Here is a 27,771-nt window from a genome sequence, read left to right on the forward strand (position 1 = left end):
ATTACTTAATCTTTATCACTTTAAGTTTAAAGTGACAGATAAGATTCAAAATTTGTCCACTGACTTTTTTTTTTATTTGTTTGTTTGTTTGAAGCTTTTGGAAACATGTCCAACACGTTGATGAGATGTTGGAAACCAGTTGAAACGCAGTAAAATTCAACCCAGTAAAATAAGACTGCTTTCTTTTCATCCACGTTGGAAATTTTCAAGAAGTGAACTATGACAATATATCAACTTTTGGTACTGTTTCCACTCTGGGTCTGCCTGCCACATTTCTGTTCTCCAGAGATAATGTTCAGAAGGACTCCCACACCCCAGAAAAGAATTTTAGGTGCACGAGTACCTAGGAGTGATGGCAAAATTCTGCATCGTCAAAAACGTGGTTGGATGTGGAATCAGTTTTTCTTACTGGAAGAATATACAGGATCTGATTATCAATACGTGGGCAAGGTGAGTCTACATTGAAATGGCAAATACCTACCTTCTTTCCTTGTATGTTTTAGGAAAATTTGAAGGTTTTTAAGATCATCGTTCTAAGAAATTTGATTCTCTAAATATCCCTAAATCAATTATTGTTTATGGAATACAGATTATATTTTTGAAAAACTGTGGAATACATAAATCCAGCATGATAAAAGTAGAAATTGAATTTGCGAGAATTAATTCTGTCCATTTCCTTATGGACTAAAGAAATACTAGAAATTGCACTGTTAGAATTTGTAGTTAGAAATCAATGATAGAAAACTGTATGTCAAGATAGCCATTTAAAATGACTACATATATAGTGCACATTGCTCTTGATTTCAGTAAGGAAGGAAAGACAATTAAAAGTTGTTTAAGGTTCTACAGAATGAAAAAGCAAATGTCATTAAAAGTATGACCTAAGGCCCCCCAAAATAGCTTTTTTTTTTTTAAGAAAACTTATTCCAGATATGGGTGTTATTTGTTTTTCTTAAGTGTCACTATGGGCACATTTATATAAAGGAAAAATAAACAGAAGACAAGCAGGTAGAAGTAGTTTACTTATTTGCCATATATGCACAGAGACAAGTTTTCGTCCTATTTGATTATAAATTTAGTGAGAAAAATTAGTTGTGGTTGGGAGTAGAATGAAAAATAACAATGAATACTTCTATATACTACATGGTATTCATTTTCGGTTTTCTTTTTTAGCACTATCTGAATGTACTAGAAGTTAGATAAGTCTTAAGAAAGAATTCATGTTCATGGTCATGCTTACTTTTATGGACAATATGAAAACATATCAAAGAAAACAGAGAAATACACTAGCAAAAAAAATAAATATAATCACATGTTAATACATCATTTGTTAATAGTGTAAAATTATGATACATTACCATGATGGAGAATTTTGTGTTAACCTGAACTTTAATAGCTTTGTTCAAATGATTAAAATTGTGCTAAAACTTTTCATCCTCTAAGAAAAACTATTTTTAAAACAATTCTTTGGAAGTATTTTTTCATTGATTTTAAAACACTTGGATATGTTTTTTCATGTTGCAATTATTTCAGTCCTTTTTAAATGTCTGGCAGTATGACAAAGATGGCAATAAAGGTTAAATGTTATGTTGACTAGAAGGAGAAGGAAAAGCAACAGCAATCTGAGCAAGCTTATGAGAAAGCACATCATAGCCAGACTTATCACAGGTCTCATCTGACGGATGCCTCAGATCAGAGGGTTAACGTAAATTTTATGGTTGCTGTGACAGGCAACTTTTCGTTTATGAACGCAAGCATGTGAAAATGTAATAACAAATCTAGACCAAAGAAACTATAATAGTTTGCTTTGGTTCTTCCTGAACTAGCACTTATTTGACTTATTTGCATGTGTTTTCTATCATCTAGTGCATTTTAATGAGGATTTAGTAAGTGCTGAAAAATTACCATTACATTATATACTCTCATATGATAATCAAGTGACTTCTTATGTACTTTTATTTGTTCTCTCCCAGAAGAATGTCAACACTTTGAGGTCAAAGACCTTTACTTCATACTTCACTTTGTCTCTAGCTCTCTGAGTAGGGCTTAATATTTAGTTGGTTGAATTGACCTGCATTGCACTGAGTTGAATTCCCAGAATCATCTGGTCCTACTTGGCTCTCTGGTGGGGAAAACTAGTCTAGAATTTAAATCCCTATGGGCAATTAAAGCTGATAAATACTTGAGATATATGCATCTTGATACATAACCCAAATTTTATTCTTCCTTACTCTGCTTGATAAGAGCAAATTAAAAACCTTATTTAGATGTAAACATACAGATCTGTATATGTCAAAAAGGCAATGTGCAATATTTTAATAAACATACATTAAGATGAATATAAAAATTTCAAATCCCCTAAATATTCTTTCCAATAGTACTTACAATAAATTTATTATATATTCATCCTTTCCTTAGGAAATTTCACTTCTGGTTTTACTACCTTTAAAGTAGGAATGTAATACTGATGCTAAGTGATTCAATGTCTCTAGGTTAGTTTAGATGTAGTAGTAATACATGTTCTAATTACTTGACATATGGGAAGATGATAGACACCCCATTGTAGTGGGAAATACTTGGGGAACTCAGAATAAGAACAGAGAAGAGAGAATCATACTGATGGTGTGAGGACAAGACTGAAAGTACATGTGTGAAGAGGGAGAACATTTTTTTTTTTTAATACTAAACTATTTGGGGCCCCTGGGTGGCTCAGTCAGTTAAATGTCTGCCTTTGGCTCAGGCTCAGGTCATGATCTCAGGGTCCTGGGATCTAGCCTCACATCAGGCTTCCTGCAGGGAGCCTGCTTCTCCCTCTCCCACTCCCCCTGCTTGCAGGTGCGCACTCTCTCTCTCTGTCAAATAAATAAGTAATCTTTAAAAAAAATTAAATACTAAACAATTTGCCAACCAAATTCAATAAAGAATGGATGGCATATAATTTCTCAGATAAAAGCCCAGTACTACTTAAGAGGTTAAAACAGGGAGAAAAACCAATTGCTTCTCACTGGGTAAAAGCAAAGGGAAGCTTAGGAAAACATATAACCAACAATCAGAGGAGCTAGGATATAACCTTGTTTCTACCCCTGTTTGTCTCAGAGTTATTAAGAAACCAAGCCAACCAAAAATGAACTCAAAGCATTTCTTTGTTCAGCTCTCAATGATCAAAATTTTCTCTACATCATTCAATCGAATACATTCTAAACCGAAATATATTTGTTGTAAGTTCTTTTTTTTTTCCTTCTCGGTGAGATAATCACAAAATTGACTTTACCTTCCATAGCAAGGGGTTTAAAACTTGAACTTCAAGTAATCTAATTCTGTACTATGTTGCTTTCCTTTTGCAACCTTCTATAGTTGTATTACAGTTTTCCAATTTAAGATTTGAGAAACATTGTGATTATAAACTATTTTTATTAGTTTAAGCACAACTTTTAATCACAGTTTCTTACTGCCTAATTCAGTTGCCCTGGACAAATAATTTTGAATCTCTAGGTTTCAAATATTCAAATAAAATAAATAATGATATTAAACTAGATACTCTTGAATTTACTTTAAGCTGTAACAGAAAGACAGTTCTAAGAGAAATACAAATTTTATTTACTGCAAAAATTTTGTCTGCATTTTATATAATTATTCCCAAGTGGAGAAGAGCATGTTAAAATTAGATTTTTAATCAAAACCAGATACTGAGAAAAGTCCTTAAACACCAAAAATTTAATAATGTACTTGGGTAACAATAAACCTGATTCTGAGTCAGCATAGTAAGACAATTCACTCCAGGAAGTGAAAACTTAAAAATAGTTAGGGTAACTCTCTATATTTCTTGATATAATGAAAACAACCGGATGGTGGCAGGTAAGGGGGATGCTACTGGCATCTAGTTGGCAGAGTCCAAGGATACTGCTAAAAATCCTATAGTGCGCAGGTCAGACTTTTGTAGAATTTTCTGGTTCGTAAGTGTAAATAGTGCCAAGACAGAGAAATCCTGCCCCAATTTGCCAGTTCCGTTTACATTTTCCCAAACAGTTCAATTTTTACTTTAGTTATTTCTGGGTTCCTGCTTTTGAATCTGCTCTCAGTTATAATTTTATTTCTTCCTTGCAGAGTTGCCATGACTATTTGCTTTTTGAAACTTAGATTTCTTTCAAGGTCTCCTCTCCTTCATGTCCTCTCTAATCCTTAAGGCATACATTTGGCTCCAGCCTCTTGATCATCATTCTTTGTAGACTTGGGCTCCACAAAGCTACTAGGAATGAAGTATACATTCATTTTTTCAGTAACTATCTAGAAGGTGTACTACTCAGGTACTACTACTCTGTTATTAAGTATACAGTGGCAAAAATATAATTTCTCTGCTCACAAAGTATCTGCCTTTAATAGAAGGGAAAATAATAAAGCTAGCAGCAAGTTATGGGCTCTTTTAATCTCTGATAGAGTACAGAGCCCAAAAGCCAAGAATAGAAAAATAAGTGCCAAATATCCCCATGTTCTATCTCTACAGTACTTGTAACTAAAGTGGAAATAAAACAGTTTTGGGATTTACATGACATAAATCAATGTTATTAAAAGTTGAGATTGGAGAGTCGAGGTATGTACTTTTATTTTTTATTTATCTGTTTATTTCTTTGGAGGTCTTTTGATGTACAATGCCTCAATAAAGGTGCTCTAGAAGAGAAATCTTCCAAAAACTGAAAAAAAATGTGATCCATGAAAGAATAACTCAACTTTAAACAGAATACCAGAAATGCCAAGTATGCCCACCATATTAGACCATGTTCCTTATTGCCATATGGTTACAATCAAGTCAAACCTGGTTACAATGGAGATAGAGTAGTTGGAACTAGGCTAGAGACAAGAAGCTGCCCCAACCTCCCCACTGCAGTCTTCCTGGGGTGAACAGATCTGAATCGAGTATGTGGAGAAACTTACACTACATAAGAGTTCAGGGAATTGCAAACATTTTAATGGACATTGAATGTTCTCTTCAGATAGTTTGATATTTTAATAACGGTAATGATATTGTTCTTGAAACTAAAAATTCCAGGTGACTATATATTTTTTTTTAAACCCAAACAGGACCAAAAAGACCTACATTAAAAAACAAAAACAACAACAGAAAATTGTTTAGCTGTTCAATATATATAGACCTGATTTTAATGGTGGTATACAGTTCTTTTCTATTTGGACCTTATTAATTGAAGTCCTGGAAGAAAATAAATCAGGATGATTTGATAAACATTGGGAGAGACTCCTTTAGATTAGATGGTTATAGACCTTCCTGATGAAGGGACGCTTGGACTTTTGGATGAACAGAGGCATTATTTCCCTGATACATAAAGACTACAAAATAAAGCAAATATGCATTAGAGTTTCTAAGAACTTTTTACACTAATCCTCAAGAAAGGGGTAATAAAAACATTTTTTAATTTATTTTTTAAAGATTTTATGTATTTATTTGAGAGAGAGAGAAGGAGATAGAGAGAGCATGAGAGGGAAGAGGGTCAGAGGGAGAAGCAGACTCCCTGCCGAGCAGGGAGCCTGATGCGGGACTCGATCCCGGGACTCCAGGATCATGACCTGAGCCGAAGGCAGTCGCTTAACCAACTGAGCCACCCAGGCGCCCGATAAAAACATTTTTAAATAGGGGCATGCCCTGCAGAACCTTGATAATGTTTTCAAGGCAGACCACCTCTTGGTTTTTAATTCTCAAAATGCATACAATGTTTATATCTTTCAATACAATGATATTTCAGCCAGCACTTATATAGGGGAAAATATGCTTACATTCTCAAAGCTTGCTATAATATATTAACAAAGCAATTAAATATTCCTAAATGGAAGGTATTGAACTGCATTCCAGATACACTTGCATTGAAGACAAAACTTCAAAACCACACATAGGTGGTTTGAAGATAACAAAAGCTGTCAAAAAGAATATATATCCACGATTTATAAGCACACAGAGAAGCCATATTCATTCGTATTAAACTTTAGATGATCAGGTAATACAGGTTTAAGTATTTTACATATTAACATTATAGCATGTTATTCGTATTATACAGGTCTTACTGTATTTTTTAGGAAATTGGTTTTGCGTTTAGGTCAATGTGCGAGCATTCTGTTTTTTCCCATTTAAAATAAGAGGAAATAGGCTCCCTTTTAGCAGTTTCAAAATATAGCAAAAATAGCAAAATGTCAAATGTTGAATGTTAAAAAAATAAAATAAATAGAATTAAGTATGGGATGCTCATATGTAAATAACAACCACAATCATCCTTTTACTTATAAATTCTTACTGATAGTGATAACATATGTTTACTACACTCTTCCATGTTGTTATTTACATGATGTGTTACCAAATATCAAGATTATTCACATATACATGTCATGACTTCATTTTACAACCTTCTTGAAACACACACACACACACACACACACACACCACCTAAACACATTTACCACACTCCACTGCCCATAATGTCCTCGAGGGATTTGTGGGAAGTCTACCCTCCCATTCTCTGTCTTTTCACCCTTGAGTTTCACCCTCTGAGTTACTAACTCAGAAATGCTGTGAATGTTGTGATCTATTGTTTCCCACCAAAGCCTTCCTTTTGTATATTCCTGTCTCAAGTTCACAATTTTATTAATCCCTCCCCACAGAAGCTGCTGCTTCTCTTTTTCTTCAGGTTGTCACATAGCCTCTTTTAAAATCTACCTCCCTATGTTATATCACTTGAACTTATTTTTACTGGAATATATTTTAGATAAAAGATAATTATGGATTTATTTTCTAATTTTTTTCTGTGATGTTAGGCCAATGAATTCACAAAGACTAGTAATACTTGGAAGTAGATAGAGGTAGATATTATTAAAATAATAATAGACTGATACACAGAATGACTCAAAATTTTTCTGTGCCAAATAAATTTTGAAAAACTACCTATTACAGAAAAATAGTCAAATTCAAATAAAAATTTAAATTATATTTGACCCATCATTTTTCAAAAATAAACTTTTAAGAAACATAATTATTTTATAATGAAGATTATGTGAAAATTGAGTCGATTACTTTTAGCAAAAACTTGAGAGAAATCTCTGTAGATGAAAAAATGTATTAAATCTCACATAAATTTGCTCAGCAGAAAGTATCTCAATTTAATTTATCAGTAACAGGTGCATGTGTAATGGTCATGAAGCATGGGAAATTATTATTACGGTATTATGAATTTCTACCAAAGCCCTCTCATTTTCTTTCTTGGAGACAATACATAATTATGTATTCAATTAAAATTTTGTCCCCATTGTACTGAAGAATAAGGTTCTTTTCAGTAAAGAAAATGAAAAAGTAGTATGGTATGTTAGTGTTTGCTCATCAATGTCTCATATTTGGGTATATATTCATATATTCACATTCTCAGTTGCTTCTTATGAACACATGAAAAGGAAGGGACACTTTAATAAATTTTCTGAAGTGAATTCTTAAATTTTCACATAATGTAGTTACATTTTTACATTCTTTTTATTAAAGAATATTATTTAACCTTGATATTTTGTTTTATTATCATTATTATTACTATTGCCATTATTATTGTGATGTTAATTGGGTAACTGTTCCATGGCTTCTCATAATTGTAACTAAAAGCTAAAATAAAGAACAGTATGAACATGTAAGTTTCCATGTAGATGGACTAAATTTAGGAAAGGGAGCAGGGGCCCCTCGGTGGCTCAGTTGTTGAAGCATCTGACTCTGGATTTCAGCTCAGGTTATGAGCTTGGGGTCCTGGGATCAAGCCATGTGCGTGTGTGGGACTCTGGCTCAGTGGGGTCGACTTCTCTCCCTCTCCCTCTGCCCCCCTCCAACGCATTCATGTGCTCTCTCTCTAGCTTTGAAATAAATAAATAAATCTTTAAAAAAAAGAAAAAGAAAAGGGAGCAGTAATTTTGATGGACTATGATATACACACCTTTGGTTCTCTCTTTAGAACCCAAATCTACAATAGGCAAAGGGTATTTTATGTACATTTCAGATTCCCTCTTTAGGTAAAATTCTTTCACTAACTTCACATTTTAAACCATACTTTATGTGTTTATGGATTATATAAAACTATTAAATTTAGAATTTTAAATTAAGATGTTAACTCTCAGCCCAGTACTAAAATTATTTTACCAAGTAGGAAATTCTACCAAGTAAGAACATGTACTATTATAGACATTTTTCTAGAGGAACATTTCCTATTTTGGCTGCTGTTTAGCTTAAATTCCATCAGTGAACTTCTCAGTTCAGTGTTGTGTCTTCCAAGTACCCCCCAAAAAGCTCTGAGACCACTGAGTTTTTCAATTTTCCTTGACACCAATTTTGTCACAAACCTACATCAAATCGAGCACCAAATTTAGTTTGTATGTATGTGTTTGAGTACTCTGAGTCTAGCAGAGCAGAAGGATGGAGTTGTGAGTCATGAATGGACCGAGCTTCTGCATCCGTGATTGAGTTGAAGGGAAACAATAAAGAGGTAAAGTAAAGACAAGGACATGACTTTTGATTAAAAATCGAGTAACAGAGAGGTAGAGGCAGAGAAGAAGCTGGGTGGTGGGGAAGAGGAGCAAGACTAGGGTTATTATAGAGACCAAACGAGAGAAAAAGCTCCAAGGAATAGGTAACTAATCTTGTTGTGTAAAGCAAATGCAACTGAAAGACAAGTGTAACAACTTAAACAGTGTGGACCAAGGAGAGAGTTATTCTAATAATCTGAGACAAATGGCAGTCAGATAGATAGCTTTGGTTTAGACAGAAAAAGGCAACACACAGTTTCTCATAGGCATGTAATCAATTAGACAAATTAAGTGAAGAGTGAGAGATATTTTGAAATGATGAAGAGCTAGAGATAGGATATTATGATGTGGACAGAAAGAGAGGATGTGAATGTGCACAACAGATGCACTCACTTTCCTTATTAAAAATTAGAATTGAAGGGGTGCCTGGGTGGCTCAGTAGAGTAAGCGTCTGCCTTCGGCTTGGGTCATGATCCCATGGTCCTGGGATTGAGCTCCACGTCGGGCTCCCTGCTCAGCGGGGAGTCTGATTCTCCCTCTCACTCTCCCTCTGTGCTCTCTCTCTCTCTCTCAAATAAATAAATAAATCTTAAAAAAAATTTAAAAACATTAGAATTGAAAATATCTATTAAACTGACAGCATCACACATAATCATAATCACCAAACAAAAAGAGTATTCTCACTTAAATCACCAACAGAAATAAAACAATTAAAAACAACCAACACCTTTCTTCCACTAATATTTAACATACTTCTGGAACCAAAAAATGGTGTAAATATTATTACATATAGTTTTATGATATAATTTATAATAATCTGAAATACCCTGGTATATCCTGATAATGATGATTATAAAATTTGTTTTATTTATGATTACTTAATATTCTAGTAATCACATCAGGTAGTTTTTTATTATCTCTCATTTACAAGTAAGAAAAATATGTCCTTATTGTCTAAATAAGTTTTCTATGGGCACCAATCAAGGAACTTGTAGAGCTGGAGTTGTAACCCAGAAAGTATGACTCCAGAGTATATGCTAACCCCTATTACTCCTCATTAAACCATTCTTATTTTTTTTAAATTTTATTTATTTATTTGAGAGAGAGAGAGAGCACATGAGAGGGGCGAGGGTCAGAGGGAGAAGCGGGCTCCCTGCTGATGCGGGACTTGATCCTGGGACTTGAGGATCATGACCTGAGCCGAAGGCAGTCGCTTAACCAACTGAGCCACCCGGGTGTCCCTATACCATTCTTATTTTTATTAATTATTGTGTGTGTTACCTCACCAAAAAAAAATTATATTCTTATTTAAGCAGTAGAATGATGAGTATGTTAGCTGACTTTTCTTAATGATATCAACAGAAAACTAAAATTGTGTAGGTAACAAGAATATTCCTTTTTGTTTCTTTGTTTCTTTGTTTCTTTTCTTTCTTTCTTTCTTTCTTTCTTTCTTTCTTTCTTTCTTTCTTTCTTTCTTTCTTTCTTTCTTTCTTTTTTCTTTCTTTCAAGATTTTATTTATTTGAGAGAGAGAGAGAGAGAGAGCATGAGCAGGGGGAGGGGCAGAGGGAGAGGGAGAAGCAGACCCCCTGCTGAGCAGGGAGTCTGACATGGGGCTCAATCCCAGGACCCTGGGATTATGACCTGAGCCAAAGGCAGATGCCTAACCAACTGAGCCACCCAGGTACCTCAGGGATATTTCTACCATATTATAGAAATGTCAAATTTATATTGTCATGTATTTATTATTTAATTTATATATGGAATGGATAATGCGTTCACTTTGTATAAAATTTGAAGGGTAAAATCGAGTATTCATTTAAAACTAAGACTCCCACCACAGTCCTCATACATCCATAGTTCTCTTCCTAAGAGCCAGTTGCATTTCCCAGGTGCTTTTTGGCAGTGGGTATATGTTTCAAGAGACATTATAGAACTTTGTAAACACACATGTATGATGTATGTTTTTACATAAATGGTGATGTACTTTATGCAATCTTATATAATGTGTTTTTTCAACTTAAAATTATGACTGGAGAATCTCAGTTTCAGTACATAAAGATATGCTTCCTTAAAAAAAAAAAAAAAACTTTAGTAGCTGCATAGTATTCTTTCCTGTGGATGTATCATAATTTGTTTTATCATTGTCCTTTTGACAGGCATTTAGTTATTTTAAAAAATCATTTAATAATAATAGGAAGTTTATTTCACACATTGCTAATATATCTTTAGGAATATGACTAAAAGTGGAGATGCTGAAGCAAAGTCTTGAGAAATTTTAAGCTTTCATAGGTATTGCAAAATTGCTCTCCAATGATGTTTCAATTTATCATGCCAACAGCAATGGATGCAAGTAACTATTTCTCCATAATTGTATCCAATCTTTGAATTATCATTTTAAAATTTTTCCAGTCTTATGAATGAAAACATATTTCTTTTATTTTAAATAAGGATGAATATTTCTTCTTGTGTTTAAAGCATTTCCCATTTATTTGAGTGTTTATATTTTTTACCAATTTTTCTACTGACAAGATAGGTTTTTTATCTGTGAGTTCTTATTAACTGATCTTTATTTTTTTTCAATTTTCCAATGTAATCCATACAGAAGATTGAATAAAACACCTATCTACACTTTAAAGAATAAATATAAACCAATAGAAATTGAAAATTGCTAGCCTTATGAAACCCTCTCTATGGATGTATTAACAACACCATTTATCCCTTATAAAGGTGTCAAGAAGCTTTATTTTGTGTTAATAATGCCTTGTTTTTCTTTACAGTTTGAAATTCTATGTAGCCATTCTTAAACAAAATAATAGAGTTTTAAATATTTCTGAAATTGGGTATAATCATTGTTCATATATTCTTTTGTGTCTTCCTTCTTTTGCTCATGTAGGTTTATGAAATTAACCCATATTGTTATGCAGAGGATCTTTTTATATAAATATGTTTGGATTTAGTGATATACTATTAATTATGGACCTATGATGTTGTTCCTCCCCTCTAGCTTTACCTATCACTAACAATGCTTCTTTGAACATCTGAACATGCATCCCAATATGTATGTATATTGAATTAGTTTGGAGTATATAATTAGGAGTAAAACTGCTGTGTGTCTCGCTTCAGTTTTTCCAGATAGTGCCATATTAGTCTCCTAAATTTTAACCCACACATATTCCCACTGGCAGTATATGAGAGTTCCCATTACTCTAGACATACAAACTTGTTATTTACCCCCCCCAAATCTAGTGGTTTAATTTGCATTTTCCTAAATAATAGTGAGATTTCATTTCTGTGAAAACATTTTTCAAGTGTTTTATCAATTATTTCTCCAAGTCATCTGTTCTTTTCTTAGGGATTACTTCATCCTCAAATCCATAATGTGTGTGGATCAGGCACCTCTTATTTCACTAGATCGCATCACTGAATAAAAGACACACATCCTATGTCATGAAACTCACATTTTTAGTGGAAGATGAAGGAAATTTAAAATAAACAAAGCATCTATTACTCTTATGATATGTTAGAAGATGAAGAGTGCCATCAGAAAAGAAGAGATAAAACAAGGGATGAAGAATTTTGGGGGATGAGACATAGCAGGTGGTAGTCAGATACTTCCTCACTGAGAAGGTGATATCTGAGCAAAGGATTTGAAGGAAGTTAAAGAGGTAACTAAGCAGTTATCAGTGGAATATATATACACACACACATATACATGTACATATACATATACATATATATATGTATTTTTTTTTGCATGAAGAAGAAATAGTTACTGCAACACTCCAATCAGGAGGTTCCTTGTGAATATTCAAGGAATAGCAAGAACGTGAGTATGGAACAAAGGAACAAGAAACAGGTGGTGGAAAAGGAAGACTGAGAGGTAATGGGATGCCCAGATCTTGTAGAGGAGAGTAGACAGAACATTGGCCCCCAAAGATATCCACATGTTAATTGTCAGAATTTGTGAATATGTTATTTTAAATAGCAAAACAAGACTATGCAGCTATAATGAAATAAAGGACATTGAAATTGGGAGAGTAGCCTGCTTTATTCAGGTGATCCCAATGTCATCACATGGGAAGAGGCAAGGTCAGAGTCAGAAAAAAGATATAACAGTGGAACTCGAGGTTAGGGTGATGAGCTTTGAACATGGAGGGAGCAGTGCAAGCCAAGGGGTGCAAAAAGCCTCCAGAATCTGGAAACCTTGAGGAGTACCTGAAGCCTCCAGTAAGAATGGAGCCTTGCCAACACCTTGATTTGAAACTTCTGACTTCCAGATTTATAGGAGAGTTAATTTGTGTTGTTTTGAACTACTGAGCTTGTGGGGATTTGTTTCAGCAGCAAGAGGGAGCTGTGTGTGGACAGGACCTTGTAAGTATTCTGACTTTTACCCTGAGTGAAATGGGAAGATATTGTAGATTTTTAGCAGAAGACTAGAATTAAATGAATTACATTTTAAAAATGCCATTCTGGCTTCTGGCTTTAAAGTTGATACAAGAGACATTTCTGCAGTATTATACATGGAATGTAAGGGATTGTTGTGTATGACTCAAAAAATTTTGGCCCAAGCAACTGGAAAGATGGATTTGCTTTTACTTGAAGTAACTGAGCAATAGGACTAAGAACTAGAGTTTATCTTTTAGATCTATTAAAACAAATGGAGTTTTGAGAGTTTATATAAGTTCAGGAAAGACTTTCTTTTTTTCTTTCTTTCTTTCTTTTTTTTATTTATTCATGAGAGACAGAGAGAGAAAGAGAAAGAAGCAGAGGGAGAAGCAGGCTCCCAAGGAGCAGGGAGCCCAATGCGGGGCTCAATCCCAGGACCTTGGGATCATGACCTGAGCTGAAGGCAGACGCTTAACCATCTGAGCCACCCAGGCCCCCAAGACTTTCAAGCTGGAACCTCTTAGGAGTCATGAGCATATAGGTGATATTTAAAATCATGGGACTGTCTGATATCAAGAAAGTGAGTGTAATGAGAAAAGAGAATGTAGGGCTGTTTTCAGGGGCAAACCCACATTAAGATACATGTGAGGTAGAGGAGGATATGCAGGGAGAGAAGAAAAACCAACAAATGCAATGGAGGACAACTATTCCTTGAACTGCAAGGGACACTAAGAGCCTGGGGGTCTTAGAATACAGGTGAAGAAAATGTTTGGAGAAGAGAATGAATTAATTATGTAAAGAGCTGCTGGAATATCAAGCATTTGAGAGTTTTGAATTGAATGCTAACTTTGGAGATTATAGGTGAACTTGTCTTATGGTTTCAATGACATGGTCATTCAGAATTCTTATTGCAGTGGATTTAAAAAGGAGTGAAGAGAGAGAAATTGGAGTAAGTTCATGCCAGTAACTTCACAAAGTCTTTCAACAAGGAGCAATGTATGCAGCAGTATCTAGCAGGAGAGAATGTTAATGGGATCAAGAAAAAAAAAAGGAGCTTTTTTTTTTTTTTGTCTTTCTGCACTGAAGAAAACTCTAATGATATATTGAATAAAGGATATGAAAGGGAGCGTCTTTATTTTGTTCATGATTTTTTTAAAGAGTTCAACATTTCACTATTAATTGTGAAGTTTCTTAGGGTTGTTTTTAAAAAATATTTTTATTATGCTAAAGATTGCTTTTTTGTCCTAGTATGCTTTGTTTTTAAGTCATAAGTGAATATGAAATGCTATCAAACATATTTATGTATCTATTGAGTTGTTTATTTTCCCTTTAATATATTAATCTGAGGGATTAACTTAAATGATTTTTCTTATTTGAACTTAACTTGTAGATTTGAAAAAATGCACATTTGGCAATGATATAATAGCTTTCCATTATGGTATTCCATTTGCTCTTATTTTGTTTAAAATCTTACTGTTGTAAAATCATGTATTTTTATCCAAGATATCACCCTGTGAAATAGCTTTGGGTGTATTCCTACCATATTTAGATATCAAAGTTATGATAATCACATAAAATGAGATAGGAAATATTACCACTTTTTCCATTACCTTGAATAATTTGTGTGTGATTGAATTATTGCTTTCATGAATGTTAGCTAGAATTCATTAAAAATACCCTATGATAAGTAGTTTTATTGTAAAGAAACCTGGACTCTTATTTTCCTTAACCCTCATAGGGATACTCAAGTTCTCTTTCCTTCTTAGCCTCTGTGAATTGCATTTTTGCCATCTATTAAATAGTTTTTTGGAAGAAACAAAACAGTAATGCAGAAGGGAGTCCCCAAAAGACCAAAAAAATATTGCTTTATTTAAAAATTATTTTAGTTTTACAGAAGAGTTGCAAAAGTGTAGAGAGTTTCTATTAACTGCACACCCAGATTCCACTATTGTTAAGATTTTAAATGACTACAGTACGTTTGTCAGAAGTAATGAACAATATGTATACATTATTATTAACTATACTCCATACTTCACTAAGATTTCATTATATCTTTCCTAATGACCATTTTCTTTTCCAGGATCCTAATAGGAGACCCTATTGCATTTAGCTATCATGTATTCATAGGCTCCTCTGGACTGTGGAAGTTTCTCATGCTACTTTTGTTTTGGTGACTTTGACATTTTTGAGGTGTGCTAATCAGGTATTTGGTAGAATATCTATCCATTGAGTTATCCTGATATTTTTCACAAGAGCAGACTGTGGTTATGGGCTTTGGGGATTCTGAAGATCACAGAGGTCAAGTGGTGTCATTCTCAGCATCATATCATGGCCTGAGCAAATGTACAATTTAGAAGTTATTAATTCCAAAAAAATGTTTACAGAAATACTACTTATAAAATAACAGATGGAAACCTATCCAAACTCCCAACAGTATTAGTGTTAGAAACTAAGGATCTAGCATGACAAGTCAGATGTAGTTCTGACCTTCCTAAAACTTATGTTTTGACACAACACAAAACATTTTAAAGGAATACAAATAGAGTCAAATGTTTGTTAATTTTTAGACAAAATACCTTTAATTAATTCTTAGAAAGATGGAGCCATAGACTGCTGTAAAATTTCCGACTGAGGATGCACGGTGTACTGAGGGCCAAGTTTACATTTTTATCTCAGATCAGTTTGAATAACTATTACAAATTTACTTGAAAATAGTCTCCTTTTTTACAGTTATTCTTCATTCTGGTGGAGAGACTTTCTTGGTAAAAGTTCAAAATTATGCATTTCTAAGTTATATATTGAGGTTTTCAGATAATTTACTTTTAATATGATATTGACATGTTTAGGTTTGAGTCTATCATCCTGCTTTTTCTATTTGTACTCTCTGGTTTTGTTGCTAATTTTCTCTTTTTATACTTCCTCTTGAAGAAATTGATTTTTTTATAATCCTGCATTATTACTTTTTGTTTCAGCTTATTAGCTGTAACTCTTCATTTTGTTATCTTAGTGCAGAAGTCTGTAAGCTATGTTTGATGACCTAATTCCAGATGGCTGGCTTTTAGCTCATGACATAAATAAACATAATTTAAACAGGTTTTCAAGGCTGGGTTTTCAAAAAAAGGAGAAGAAGAATATGGTATAGGGACTGTATGTGGTTTTCAAATTTGAAATATTTATTATCTGCCCCTTAACATACACACAAAATGTGCATTGGCCCTGTGTTCATGGTTTGTTTGGGATAACAATACAGAAAGACCTTTTTTTGCATGGTGGTATGGGACTATAAAAATGTCTATGCAAGCTTAAACCATGTAGTGTGTTCTTAGTAATCACTGAGTAAAATTACAACTGTTCTGGAACTTTTGAATGGTTTTATTTTTTGTCAAAGCTTTAAAAAAACCCTTCTAATATTTGCTATAAATTTATAGGACATGAAAAAATATAAAAGTAATATTACTGAGTCTGCTATAATTTAAAGATTAGAAATATTGAGAATTAAAGTGTTCTATTTATTTTAAGAAAGAGTAATTTGAATAGTGCTTACATTCTTCTCATCATATACATGATACGGAGTGAGCATCTTTTATTTTTTTATGCTATGGCAGGTTCTCACACTCTTTTCTATTGTTGTAAAATAACTTTAAGAGTTTCTTTAATCTGTAAGGTGAACTAGAGGCTGGATTGTACAAGTATCACAGAATACGTTAGTGCTCTTCATCTCCAACATGAATTATACTATCATTGTCTTTTATGTTCCTTCTTTGCTTTAGATTTATGTATTTTGCCTTCTCTTCACTGTTTCTTCATAGATCTCAGACATTCGTTTAGGAATCAGTTGCCCTAATATTTATTAATACACACACTGGTAATGATATCTTCAGCTTTGTTTATCTGATGATAGTTCTGGCCTTGTGCTAACAAGTCAATTTTTGTGGGTATAGAATTTGAGAATGGCAACCACCTCAGGTAACATTTTTCTGTCTCCTGCATTTTTAATGAATTGTTGCTATTGAGAGATCAGCTGACAGTTGGCCTCCCCTTTGATGGTAACTAAACTATTTTTGTCTGACTGCTTTCAGTCAGACAAAGTTTTTATCTCGGAGTTCTCTGGTTTACTAGCACATTTTTAATCTGTCTCAAAATATTGGTGAGGGCCAGGCTTTAGGCAGAGCTTCTCCTGGTCAGTTGTTTTATCTTCACTTTTATTATGTATGCATTGACTTTCCTTTATTCCTAGAGCTTCACTTAAGGTAAATTTTTCTCCAGTTCCATAGCATGAGAAACTGTTCGTAGCTGTTTGATTTTTGTATGTTGAATCTATATCTTTGGCATTGAATAGTGTGCCTGTTATCCAAAGCAAGCCACAGAACTGAAAAATGAATTTTCCTGTATAAACATATTCTCATAAAAAAAGCAGCTTTGTGATCTGTTGTTGTACTAACTAGTCTAGGTTTTTACTTTCCACTAGATTTCGTTGCTGCATCTTGTCTTTATTACTTTTACCAATTTATTACTTTTACCATTGTTCATATTCTCTCCAGCATTTTAAGTTGTTTTCAACCCAAGTTTTTCCAAGCAATTTCTCTACCATATTTGAAAATGGCAAGTCTCTAAGAGTTTTATTATGAGTCTCAACTATATTTTTCCTAGTATATATTGCATGTAGCCATTTGAGTATGTATCTCTACACAATTTGATTATTTTTATGAAGTTAAAGTATTTATTTGTTTTGTTACCTGAATTTTCTTCCTGATTCTCTTCTTGGAAACAACCTCTTTTGTTCTTTTTTTTTCTCCCTCTCAAAATCTTTTTATTCCACATCTGAAAAATTTAGCCGTTATTTTCTTCAAACGAAGGCTTTCTCTTACACAGGTTCCTTATTTTAATGGTTGTATTGTGATTAACACTACTGCATTACAAACATCTACCTCAGGTCCCATTCAAATTTTGCCCCTTTTCCCAGTGACATCCTTTATAACGAAATGATGCACCTCACAGTTCTACATTGCATTTAGTTTTCATGCTTCTTTGGTTTCATTCTGTCTTCTGATACAGTTCTCAATCTTTCTTTGACCTCATAACCTTGACACCTTTGAAGAAGACAGGCCAGTTACTTTGTAAACTGTCCTTCAGCTTGGGTTTGTCTGATATTTTCTCCTAATTAGATTTAGGTTATGCATCTTTGGCAGGAGATCACAGAAGTGATGTTGCTCTCATTGTGTCCTATCAGGTGGCACAATATTTCAATGTATCCTGTTACTGGGGACAGCTATGATGGTTGGATAAAAATGGCATCTCCCTTGTAAAGTTTTTCTTGTTATTTATTCCCTTTCATATTTTAATTTTAGGTTCACAGCAAAATTGAGAAGTACAGATATTTCGCATAGACACATGCACAGTTGCCCCATTATCAGAATGGTATGTTTGTTACAATTGATGAACCTGTATCAACACATCCTAATAATCCCAAGTTCATAGTTTGCCTTATAGTTTACTCTTTATATTGTACATTTTATGGGTTTGGGCCAGTATAATGACATGTATCCACCGTTATGGAATCATAGAGACTATGTCACTGCCCTAAAAATCCCCAGTGCTCCATCTGTTTATCTGTCCCCATCCCCTAACACTGGCAACCAGTGATCTTTTTGCCATAGTTTTACCTTTTTCAAAAATGCTATCTAGTTGGAATAAAACAGTATGTAGTCTTTTCAGATTGGCTTCTTTTATTTTGTAATATGCATTTTTGTAAGGTTTCACCATGTCTTTTCATACCTTTATAGTTCATTTCTTTTTAGTACTGAATGATATTTCATTGTCTGAGTGTACCACAGTTTATTTATCCATTCATCTATTGAAGGACATCTTGGCTGATTCCAAGTTTTGGCAGTTATAAATAAAACTGCTGTAAACATCTGTGTATTGGTTGTACATAAGTTTTCAACTCCTTTGGGTAACTACCAAGGAACACGATTGCTGGATTATCATATGAAGATTTTGTTGTAAGAAACCACTAAATTGTCTTCCAAAGTGGCTATAACATTTTGCATTCCCACCAACATGCATGAGAGTTCATGTTGTTTCACATCCCCCCAAAACTGGGTGTTGTCAGTGTTCTGGGTTTTGGCCACTCTAATAGATGTGTGGTGGTATCTCTTTGCTATTTTAATTTGCATTTCCCTGATGACATATGATGTAGAGAATACTTTCATATGCTTATTTGCCATCTGTATATCTTCTTTGGTGAAGTATCTTTTAATGTCTTTGGCACATTTTTATCTAGGTTGTTTGTTTTCTTATTGTTGAGTTTTCAGAGCTCTTTGTATATTTTGGATATCAAACTTTTATTGGATGTGTCTATCTAATCTTTCTAATGCATTTTCCTTGTTTTTCTTTGTCTAGACTTCTCTTTTGTTTACTGTTTATAGAAAGTTCTACTGTCTCTTTTGTTGTTTCCACTCTTACCTTCCCTTTTTTTTTCCATTTTATTTTTTTCTTTTTTTCCTAAATTCTGTGTATATTTTAGCCCTCTTCTGTGTTATTGGAATATCTTCTATCAATTCTTGTGTCAATAATTTGGACTTTTTTTTTATAGAGAAACACATTTTCTTGTTACAGTTTTTTAACCATTCATGCCTGTTATCATGCATGTTGTGTTTATCATTTTTATGTAGCTTAAAAAAAAAAAACTTGCTGCATTAATTAGTACCTGTATGATATTTTGTAATTCTACATCAATTGTGTTACACTGTAAAAAAAATTCATACTTGTTTCGTCATAATTTTCTGATGACCTTTTTTGTTTGTTTGTTTGTTTGTTTATATCTTTTGGTCCTTTTTTTTTCTTAGTCTAGTATAATTATATAGATTCTGAGCTGGTCCCTTTTAACTCATTACTAAATAAAATGTTTTTTTCTGGCCCACTTATTGATATGAAATAAATGAAGCAGAGGCAAGAGTGCAAGGAATTCTCTGATTATGTGGATATGATGTGAGCTAGACATGAAAGTGATGTGAATAAGAGGTAAGATTTTTGTTTATTTGTTAGATTTTACTTTGGAGCCGTACAAGTTTGTGGCTCTAGGACTTTTCAAAATGTAGATTTCTCTTATCTTTCAGTCTCATATTAACATAACTTCCCGCAAATATGACTCTTCTGTTTGATTAATTTTACCCTGCCAGGCATGTGTCAAAACAGATCTTCTTTACTCTTGCCATCAACCCACATAACCATTCCTTTTTTTTTCCTAAATAAGAGGGTGTTGATTTTTTTTTCTTGTCATGTAATGTCAAGTACCTTGTCGAATTGAACTCTACCAGTGTTTCCTTAGCTCCTCAGCTCCAGTCATTCTCTCTTGATGTTTTTTTCTCCTGCCATTTACAATTCACTCTATTTGGCTAGCCTTGGCATATCACTTGGTTTCTTCAAAGATGGGGCGGGTGTTTTTCCATCTAGATTTCCTAAATTCCTTTAGGTGTTTTGAAAATGAGGAAGAGGAAGATTTCTCTATGTGTTGTTATTTTTTAACTGGAGTTGTAAGGCAAGTTTCAAAAACCCCATTCTGGATGTGCAGAGAAAGATTGACTTCATTCCTCTAGCTCTGCCCCTTGGGTCATTTTAAGCTCCGAATTAATTTTAGCCTCTGGCCCAGCCAGAGCTCTGGAATTGTATTGACTCCTCCATAGCCATGCAGACACCAAGGTTTTTTGTTTTTCCTTAAGTCTGGTTTAGTAAAAATATCATGAATTTTTGAGCCAGACAAGTTTATATAAATTTGAGTCTACCCTTTCCTGGATTTATTATTTGTATTAGTGTCTTTGTTTTTAGACTAGCCATAGAAGCAGTGTTGTGGTAGAACTAGTTCCTGACTGCTTGCAAGAGCCCATTGTTAATTTTTCAGGATGTTTACATGTCAGTTGATGCCACGGTGGTAGTTTTTTTCTTTTTTAAAATATTTTATTTATCTTATTTGAAAGAGAGAATGAGAGAGAGAGAGAGCATGAGTGGGGAAAGAGGCAGAGGGAGAGGGAGAAGCAGACTCCTGGCTGAGCAGGGAGCCCGATATGGGGCTCGATCCCAAGACCCTGAGATCATGACCTGAGCTGAAGGCAGACACCCAACCATCTCAGCCACCCAGGTGCCCCGGTAGTTTTAAATTAAGTATAATGTGGTATTTACACAACAGAAATTGGCAGACACTACACATCAGGCCTCCTGCCACTGGAGAGCTGGTTGTTAAAGATTTGCCAATTCACCACTATATAGCAGCATTTTTTTTCTCCCAGGAAGATATCACTGGAACTGAATGTAATAACTTATGGAATAAGTTAAGTATGTTTTCTAGCATATTGTAAATACTCAGTAGATGTTAGTAAACTCTTCCCCTTCATGCCTTCCTGCTACTTTAACCAGTGTCTTTAGTTCTCACTGACTTTCTTATTGTTTTATTGTTCTTATACTGATCTTGACTCAAAACTGAATGATAATACTTTCCTGGTCTCTGACTTAATTTATTTTGCTGTCACATAATTCCTCACTTATTCCTTTTTCTGAGGCATTTTCTTTCTGCTGACCCCTACAGCTTTTAGCATTAATAAATCTCTTCTTAATTTGTCTGTTTACTATTTTATTTTAATTGAAGCTGTTCCTATTATTTCTTACATCTTGGTTTTTTCCTAACTGCTTAAAATTTTTCCTTTTGTCTCCATAACTTCAAGGCTCCTCATGAATCTCACTATGAAGATGCACTAAAGCATATAAATTATTAATATATTTACCCTATATATAACATCCACAACTGACTACCAAAGATGCTGATTATGATGGATGCCACATAAAGTGAGAGAGAATTGGTTCTCCGTAAAAACTCTTAAATGGGATTTTAACTGATAACAAAAATTCCATTCTGAGTAACACTCAGTGTCTAAAAGAAGGATTGAGTTAATGGACACTGTTTCTTTTCTTTCTTCACATCATGTTTTGGAAAAAGCCATTAGGAAAAAAATATTTATTAAAATAGGTAATAAGCCAGCAGGACTTCAAACCAGCAGCTGCTAACACACTCTTCATCTCATATGACTGTAAGCTTGGCCAGGTCATAACTTTTTTGGAAAAACCAAAGTGATTTCAAAGCATTCACAAAAGTAAGCTTGTAAAATTGGTAAAAAATTAAATAGTTCCAAAGCAAATTAAGTCAAAAATGTGAAGCACAAATGTATTATGAGCAGAATTTTCTAGATTTCTCTAGAAGAGACAGTTTTAAATCTTGAAGTCTGATGAGATAGAAATGCAGAGAGCATTTTACTAACCATAAATTATTTGCTGGAGTGGACAACAAGCAAGTAGTATGTTTTGTTTTGTTTTGTTTTCAGGTAAGGATAACTCTACAGCTTTGTTTGTTTCAAGTTTTTATATAAATTCTAGTTAATTAAGATATAGTGTAATATTGGTTTCAGGAGTAGAATTTAGTGATTCTTCATTTGCATAGAACACTCAGTGCTCATCACAACAAGTGCCAAGTAGTATGTATTTTGAATGTTGCATGATGTAGCCTTTCAGAATATGTATTAGGGAATTCCTTGGCATAAACACCTATGAAAGGAAGTGTAAGAATTAGAATTGATCAAAGAGAGTTTGTCAGTGACACAGGCCTTACAGCCTCAGCTCACCCCTTTGGTGGAGCTTAAATATTCTATCAGAATCTTCTTTCACTGGATGAAAATGGCCATATCCTTATACTTTTAGCCATTTTCAGTTAAAACAAAATTGAATAGAAATATTTTATCACTGTCAAAATCATATGTGGATATTTCTACAAATTAATATTTCTAAGAAAATAACAGATCCCTAATGTAACAGAAAAATGGAACATTTTCAGAAAAATATCTCAAGGAAAGCACACACTTGCTCATACAAACACACACGGGTGACAGTATTTTTCCAATTTAGAATAAAGATTTGAAAAAAAATTGTATATATTTGAAATAAGTTTACTAGGCCTACCAAAATTTTATAAAAACACCAAATAATTTCAACCAGGAAAAAGTATAGAGTCATTTTAAATATATATTTGCGCAAATTACTTTAGAATGACCTTAATGGTTTTAAGGAAAACCTATGTTTTTGACAATAGAAATTATTTTGAAAATTTTTAGTGAGTTTTCAGGGGCATGGATTTATTGCCTTTCTTTTAGCATATATATGAAAAGCATTACACATCGTATATATTAAAATTAGTATGATAATAAAATTCCTAAAACTATTTATTTTATACTTTCCCACCAGTGATGCGAAAGCATTACAATTTCTCCACATCCTTGCCAAAACTGTATTTTACTTTCTGTTTTTTAACAGGAATCTCAGTGGGATCTCATTGTGGTTTTGTTTTGTATGTCTCTCAAGACAAGTGATAGTGGACCTCTTTTCATGGGCTTGTTGCCCATCCACATATCTTTTTTGGAGAACTATTAAGTGCTTTGCTCATTTTTTAATTGGGATGTTTATTTAAAATTCTTTCATTTTAAATGATTTTTAAAATGTGAATTAAGAATACATTCTCTATACCCAATATTCCTTGATAGAGGTAATATGTTCAGTACATTAATGTTTTCCCTTTGATTCCTATTCTATATTTATTTATTTTTATAACAAACCCCCATAAAATAATGTTTGAAGTTCCTTATACTTAAATCTAAAACTAAAAATACATAGTTAAGGCAAACAGTCTTGCAGATTATTTTTCTGGAAAGTAGATCACAGCACTTGTGTTGAATACTGTGCTCTGCTTCTAATTCTGTTTATGATTATGGGCAAACACTTAATACCTTGGGTTTCTGGTTTGACTATCACTAAAAAATGGAGTATTTGGGTGAGACCAAATTTGAGACACCATTACATTCTATAATTCTATATTAACATAGCTGATAAAAAGCAAAGAAAAAATATACAGGGCGCCTGGGTGGCTCAGTTGGTTAAGCGACTGCCTTCGGCTCAGGTCATGATCCTGGAGTCCCGGGATCGAGTCCCGCATCGGGCTCCCTGCTCGGCAGGGAGTCTGCCTCTCCCTCTGACCCTCTTCCTTCTCGTGCTCTCTATCGCTCTCATTCTCTCTCTCTCAAATAAATAAATAAATCTTTAAAAAAAAAAGAAAAAGAAAAAATATACACACAGTTACAGAGTTAGAGAAAGGGGATATACTATTTGTTGGCATATTTAAACTTTCCCAATAAATTTCTTCAAGAAAAGCATTTTTGAATTTTTGTACTATAATTTACCTATAACAAAACACACTGATCTTAGGTGTAGTCTAATGTGTTTTGAAAAATACATATGCCTCTTCAATCACATGAACATAAAACACTTGCATCACCCTAGAAAGTTCCTGTGTTCCTTCTCAGTCAACCCCTCGTTGCCTCCAAACAGACAACCACTGTTCTCATTTCTTCCAACAGAGATTAGTATCTCCTCACTTAGAATTTCACATAAATGAATTTAGATTAGATACTCTTTTATGTGTGGTTTCTTTTTCTCAGAATATTTTTTGAGGATTTTGTGTGCTGTTGTATATATCAGTGGATCATTGCTAGTTATTGGTGAGTGGTGTTTTGTTGGATTAGTATCCCACAATTTGTTTATCCAGTTTCTTGTTGATGGATATTTGGGAACTTTTGTGTACATATATTTTCTCTTTTTTCTTTCTTTCTCTTTCTTCCTTACTTTTTTCTCTCTGTAAATGCATAAATGCATAGAAGTGAAATTTTTGGGTCATGAGCTAGGTACATAGTAAACTTAATGAGAAAATTCTACTTTTCTGAAGTAGTTTATGTACCGTTTGATACTCTTGTTACTAATATATGAGAGCTCCTGGTTGGTTGTTCATCATCTTGAATAACACTGGTGGCTAGTGTCTTAAAAATTGAACCATTCCTTAGAGTTCATAGTGGTAACACAATGTGGTTTTATTTGCATTTCCATGATGACTAATGGCACTGAGTATCTTTAATATAACTTAATAAAATGGCTAATGGCCATATACCTTTATGCAGTGTCTTTTTGAGCTTTGCCTAATATTTTATTGGGTTTGGGGGCTTCTATAATTGAGTCATAGGAGTTTTGTATATGTTTTGGATATAAATTCTTTATCAGATATATAGTTACTTGTGAATGATTTTTTTCCCCAGTCTCTGGTTGGCTCTTCATTTTCTTCATGTTGAAGAAAATGTTTTAATTTTAATAAAGTCCATTTTATATATATATATATATATTTATACACACACACACACACACACACACACACACATATTCTTGTTTTCCTTTTATAGAATGCTTACTGAGTCTTGTCTAACAAATTTTTGATTACCGTAAGGTCATGAGGCTTTTCTTCTCCTATATTTGCTTCTGGAAAATTTATATTTTTATATTTTCTATTTAGATTTGCAAACATTTTTGTGTATAGTGTAGTATATGAATAGAGGTTTCATTGTTGTTGCGGCTATTGTTCTTCCATATAGAGAATCAGTTGTTCTAGCACAATTTGTGAAAACATTTTCCTGTTCTCATTGAAATCCTGTCATGCCTTAGTCAAAAATCAGTTGACCCTGTCATTATAGTGTAAACATGAATGATTATTTCGTTCCATTGATTTACTTGTCTATTATTATGCCATTATGATGTTATCTTGCTTACTGTAGATTCAAAGTAGATTTTGAAATCAAGTAAGTGCACTAACTTTGATTTTATTTAAAGTATTTTTTTCTGAGTGGGAGGCAGAGGGGGAAGGAGAGAGAGATTCTCAGGCATGCTCCACACCCAGCGCAGAGCCCTACCCGGGGCTTGATCTTACAACCCGGAGATCAGAACTGAGCCAAAACCAAGAGTCAGACACTTAACGTACTGAGCCACCCACATGCCCCTATTTCAAGTATTTTTGACAATTCCATGGCACTTGTATTTTAAATATACTTTCATTTCACCAAAAATATATTTAATATATAGTAAGTATTATTTGGATTTTATTGGATTTATAAATCAAATTGTATAGAATTGACACTTAACATTAATCTGCTTGGGCTGCCATAACAAAATAGCATAGACTATTGGCTTAGACAAGAGAAATTTATTTTCTCACCATTCTGGGCTAAAGGTCCCAAATCAAGGTCTGGCAGATTTGGTTTCTGTTGAAAGCTCTCTCTTCCCAGCTTGTAGGTAATTGCTTTCTTACTATGTTTTCACATGGCCTTTCTTCAGGGTGTGTGTTCATGGAGGCAAAAAGAGAGTGAGTTCTCTATGGCTCTTCTTATAAAGACACTAATCTTTTAGGATCAGAGCCCCAGGGCACCTGGGTGGCTCAGATGGTTAAGCGTCTGCCTTCGGCTCAGGTCATGATCCTGGGGTCCTGGGATCGAGTCCCGCATCAGGCTCCCTGCTCCTTGGGAGCCTGCTTCTCCCTCTGCCTCTCTCTCTCTCTATCTCTCTGTCTCTCATGAATAAATAAATAAAATCTTAAAAAAAAAAAAGGATCAGAGCCCCACACTTAGGACCTTATTTAAGCTTAATTACTCCTGAGAGGCCCCATTGCCAAGTACAGCCAAACTGCGGATTAGGGCATCAACATATGAATTTGAGGTGGACATAAACATTCAGTCCATAACACATCTTAACATCGAGTCTTCCAATCTATTAACATGTTATATTTTTCCATCTATTTAGGACTTTTTAAATTATATCAATAACGTTTTATATATTTAAGTGTAGAGATCTTACATATATCCTGTTACAGTTTTCCTTCAGTGTTTTATGTTCTTTAATGCTATTATAAAAGGTATGATATTTTATAATCAATTTTCCAGGTGTATTTTGCTGATATGCAGAAATACAAATTATTTTGTATTTGACCTTGCGTACTGTGGCCTTGATAAATCTATCTAGCAGATCTATTATTTTAAAAAATAGATTGCTTAGGATTTTCCACACAATTAGTTTGTGTGGGTAAAGATCATTTTATACCCCATTTCTTTTTTCTCTTTTCCTTCCCTTCTACTCTCTCCTGAACAATTCATTTAATTTACTGGGGACAGAGCAAACTAGACATTCACTTCCAGGATGGAAAAGGCCTTAGCTGCACAGATGAGGTTTCAGAACCAAATCAGGGTAAGCAAGCATCCTTAGAGATGGCAGCCAGAAATAGAATGTCAGAGACTGCGTAAGGTAAGTAAACTTATATAGAGAGTTGAACTGACAGAGTCAGAGAAGGATGAAGTGGGCATATACAGAGTGGAGTGGCCCAGCATAGGAGTCAGAGTATAAGCAGAATGAGGCATTCTGTGTATAGGATGGACCAGTATGAGGTATGGGAGCTTGGGCAAGGAGATGCATTCTCCTTTGAGAGAAGTGATGACGGCAGATATGGGAGATTTATTACAAACAGGGGTCTTATTAAATAAGGATAGATATTAAGGATTGCAGTGAATCTATAGATCAAGTTGGGAGGAACTAACACATTAACAATATTAAGTTTTCCTGTCCATGAACATGGATAGATCTTATATATAATATGGTAGAATTATGCCTAGGTATGTTATTTTGGGAAGTGCCACTGTAAATGGTATTAGGTTTTTAATTACAAATTCCATTAATTTATTGTTGTTCTATAGGATAGTGATTGACTTTTATATTTTAACCTTATATCCTACAACTTTACTATATTTGCTTATTGGTTCCAATTTTTTTTTGATTCAGATTTTCTATGTAGATAATCATGTTATCTGTGAATAAAGACAATTTTTTTCCTTCCTAATCTCTATACCCTTTATTTCCTTTTCCATTTCTTGTGTATT

The 27,771-nt window shown here is 33.8% G+C and overlaps 1 protein-coding gene across 3 annotated transcripts in view; it reads left to right on the forward strand.

The window, feature by feature from the left end:
• The first annotated feature begins 219 nt into the window (after nt 1-219).
• LOC114204823 (cadherin-10) overlaps nt 220-27,771 on the forward strand; it is a 116,820-nt gene continuing 89,268 nt past the window's right edge. For 2 of the 3 annotated variants that reach the window (XM_028098026.2, XM_028098027.2), the window contains exon 1: nt 220-450. In XM_028098026.2, the coding sequence (XP_027953827.1) occupies nt 220-450 (231 nt within the window). The remainder of the gene's footprint in view (nt 451-27,771) is intronic. The other variant, XM_088023718.1, reaches the window with a different exon arrangement.

Source organism: Eumetopias jubatus, unplaced genomic scaffold (assembly GCF_037043125.1).
Source record: "Eumetopias jubatus isolate StellerSeaLion01/CBP00866 unplaced genomic scaffold, mEumJub1_p1.0 scaffold_5, whole genome shotgun sequence".
Classification (NCBI taxonomy): Eukaryota; Metazoa; Chordata; class Mammalia; order Carnivora; family Otariidae; genus Eumetopias; species Eumetopias jubatus.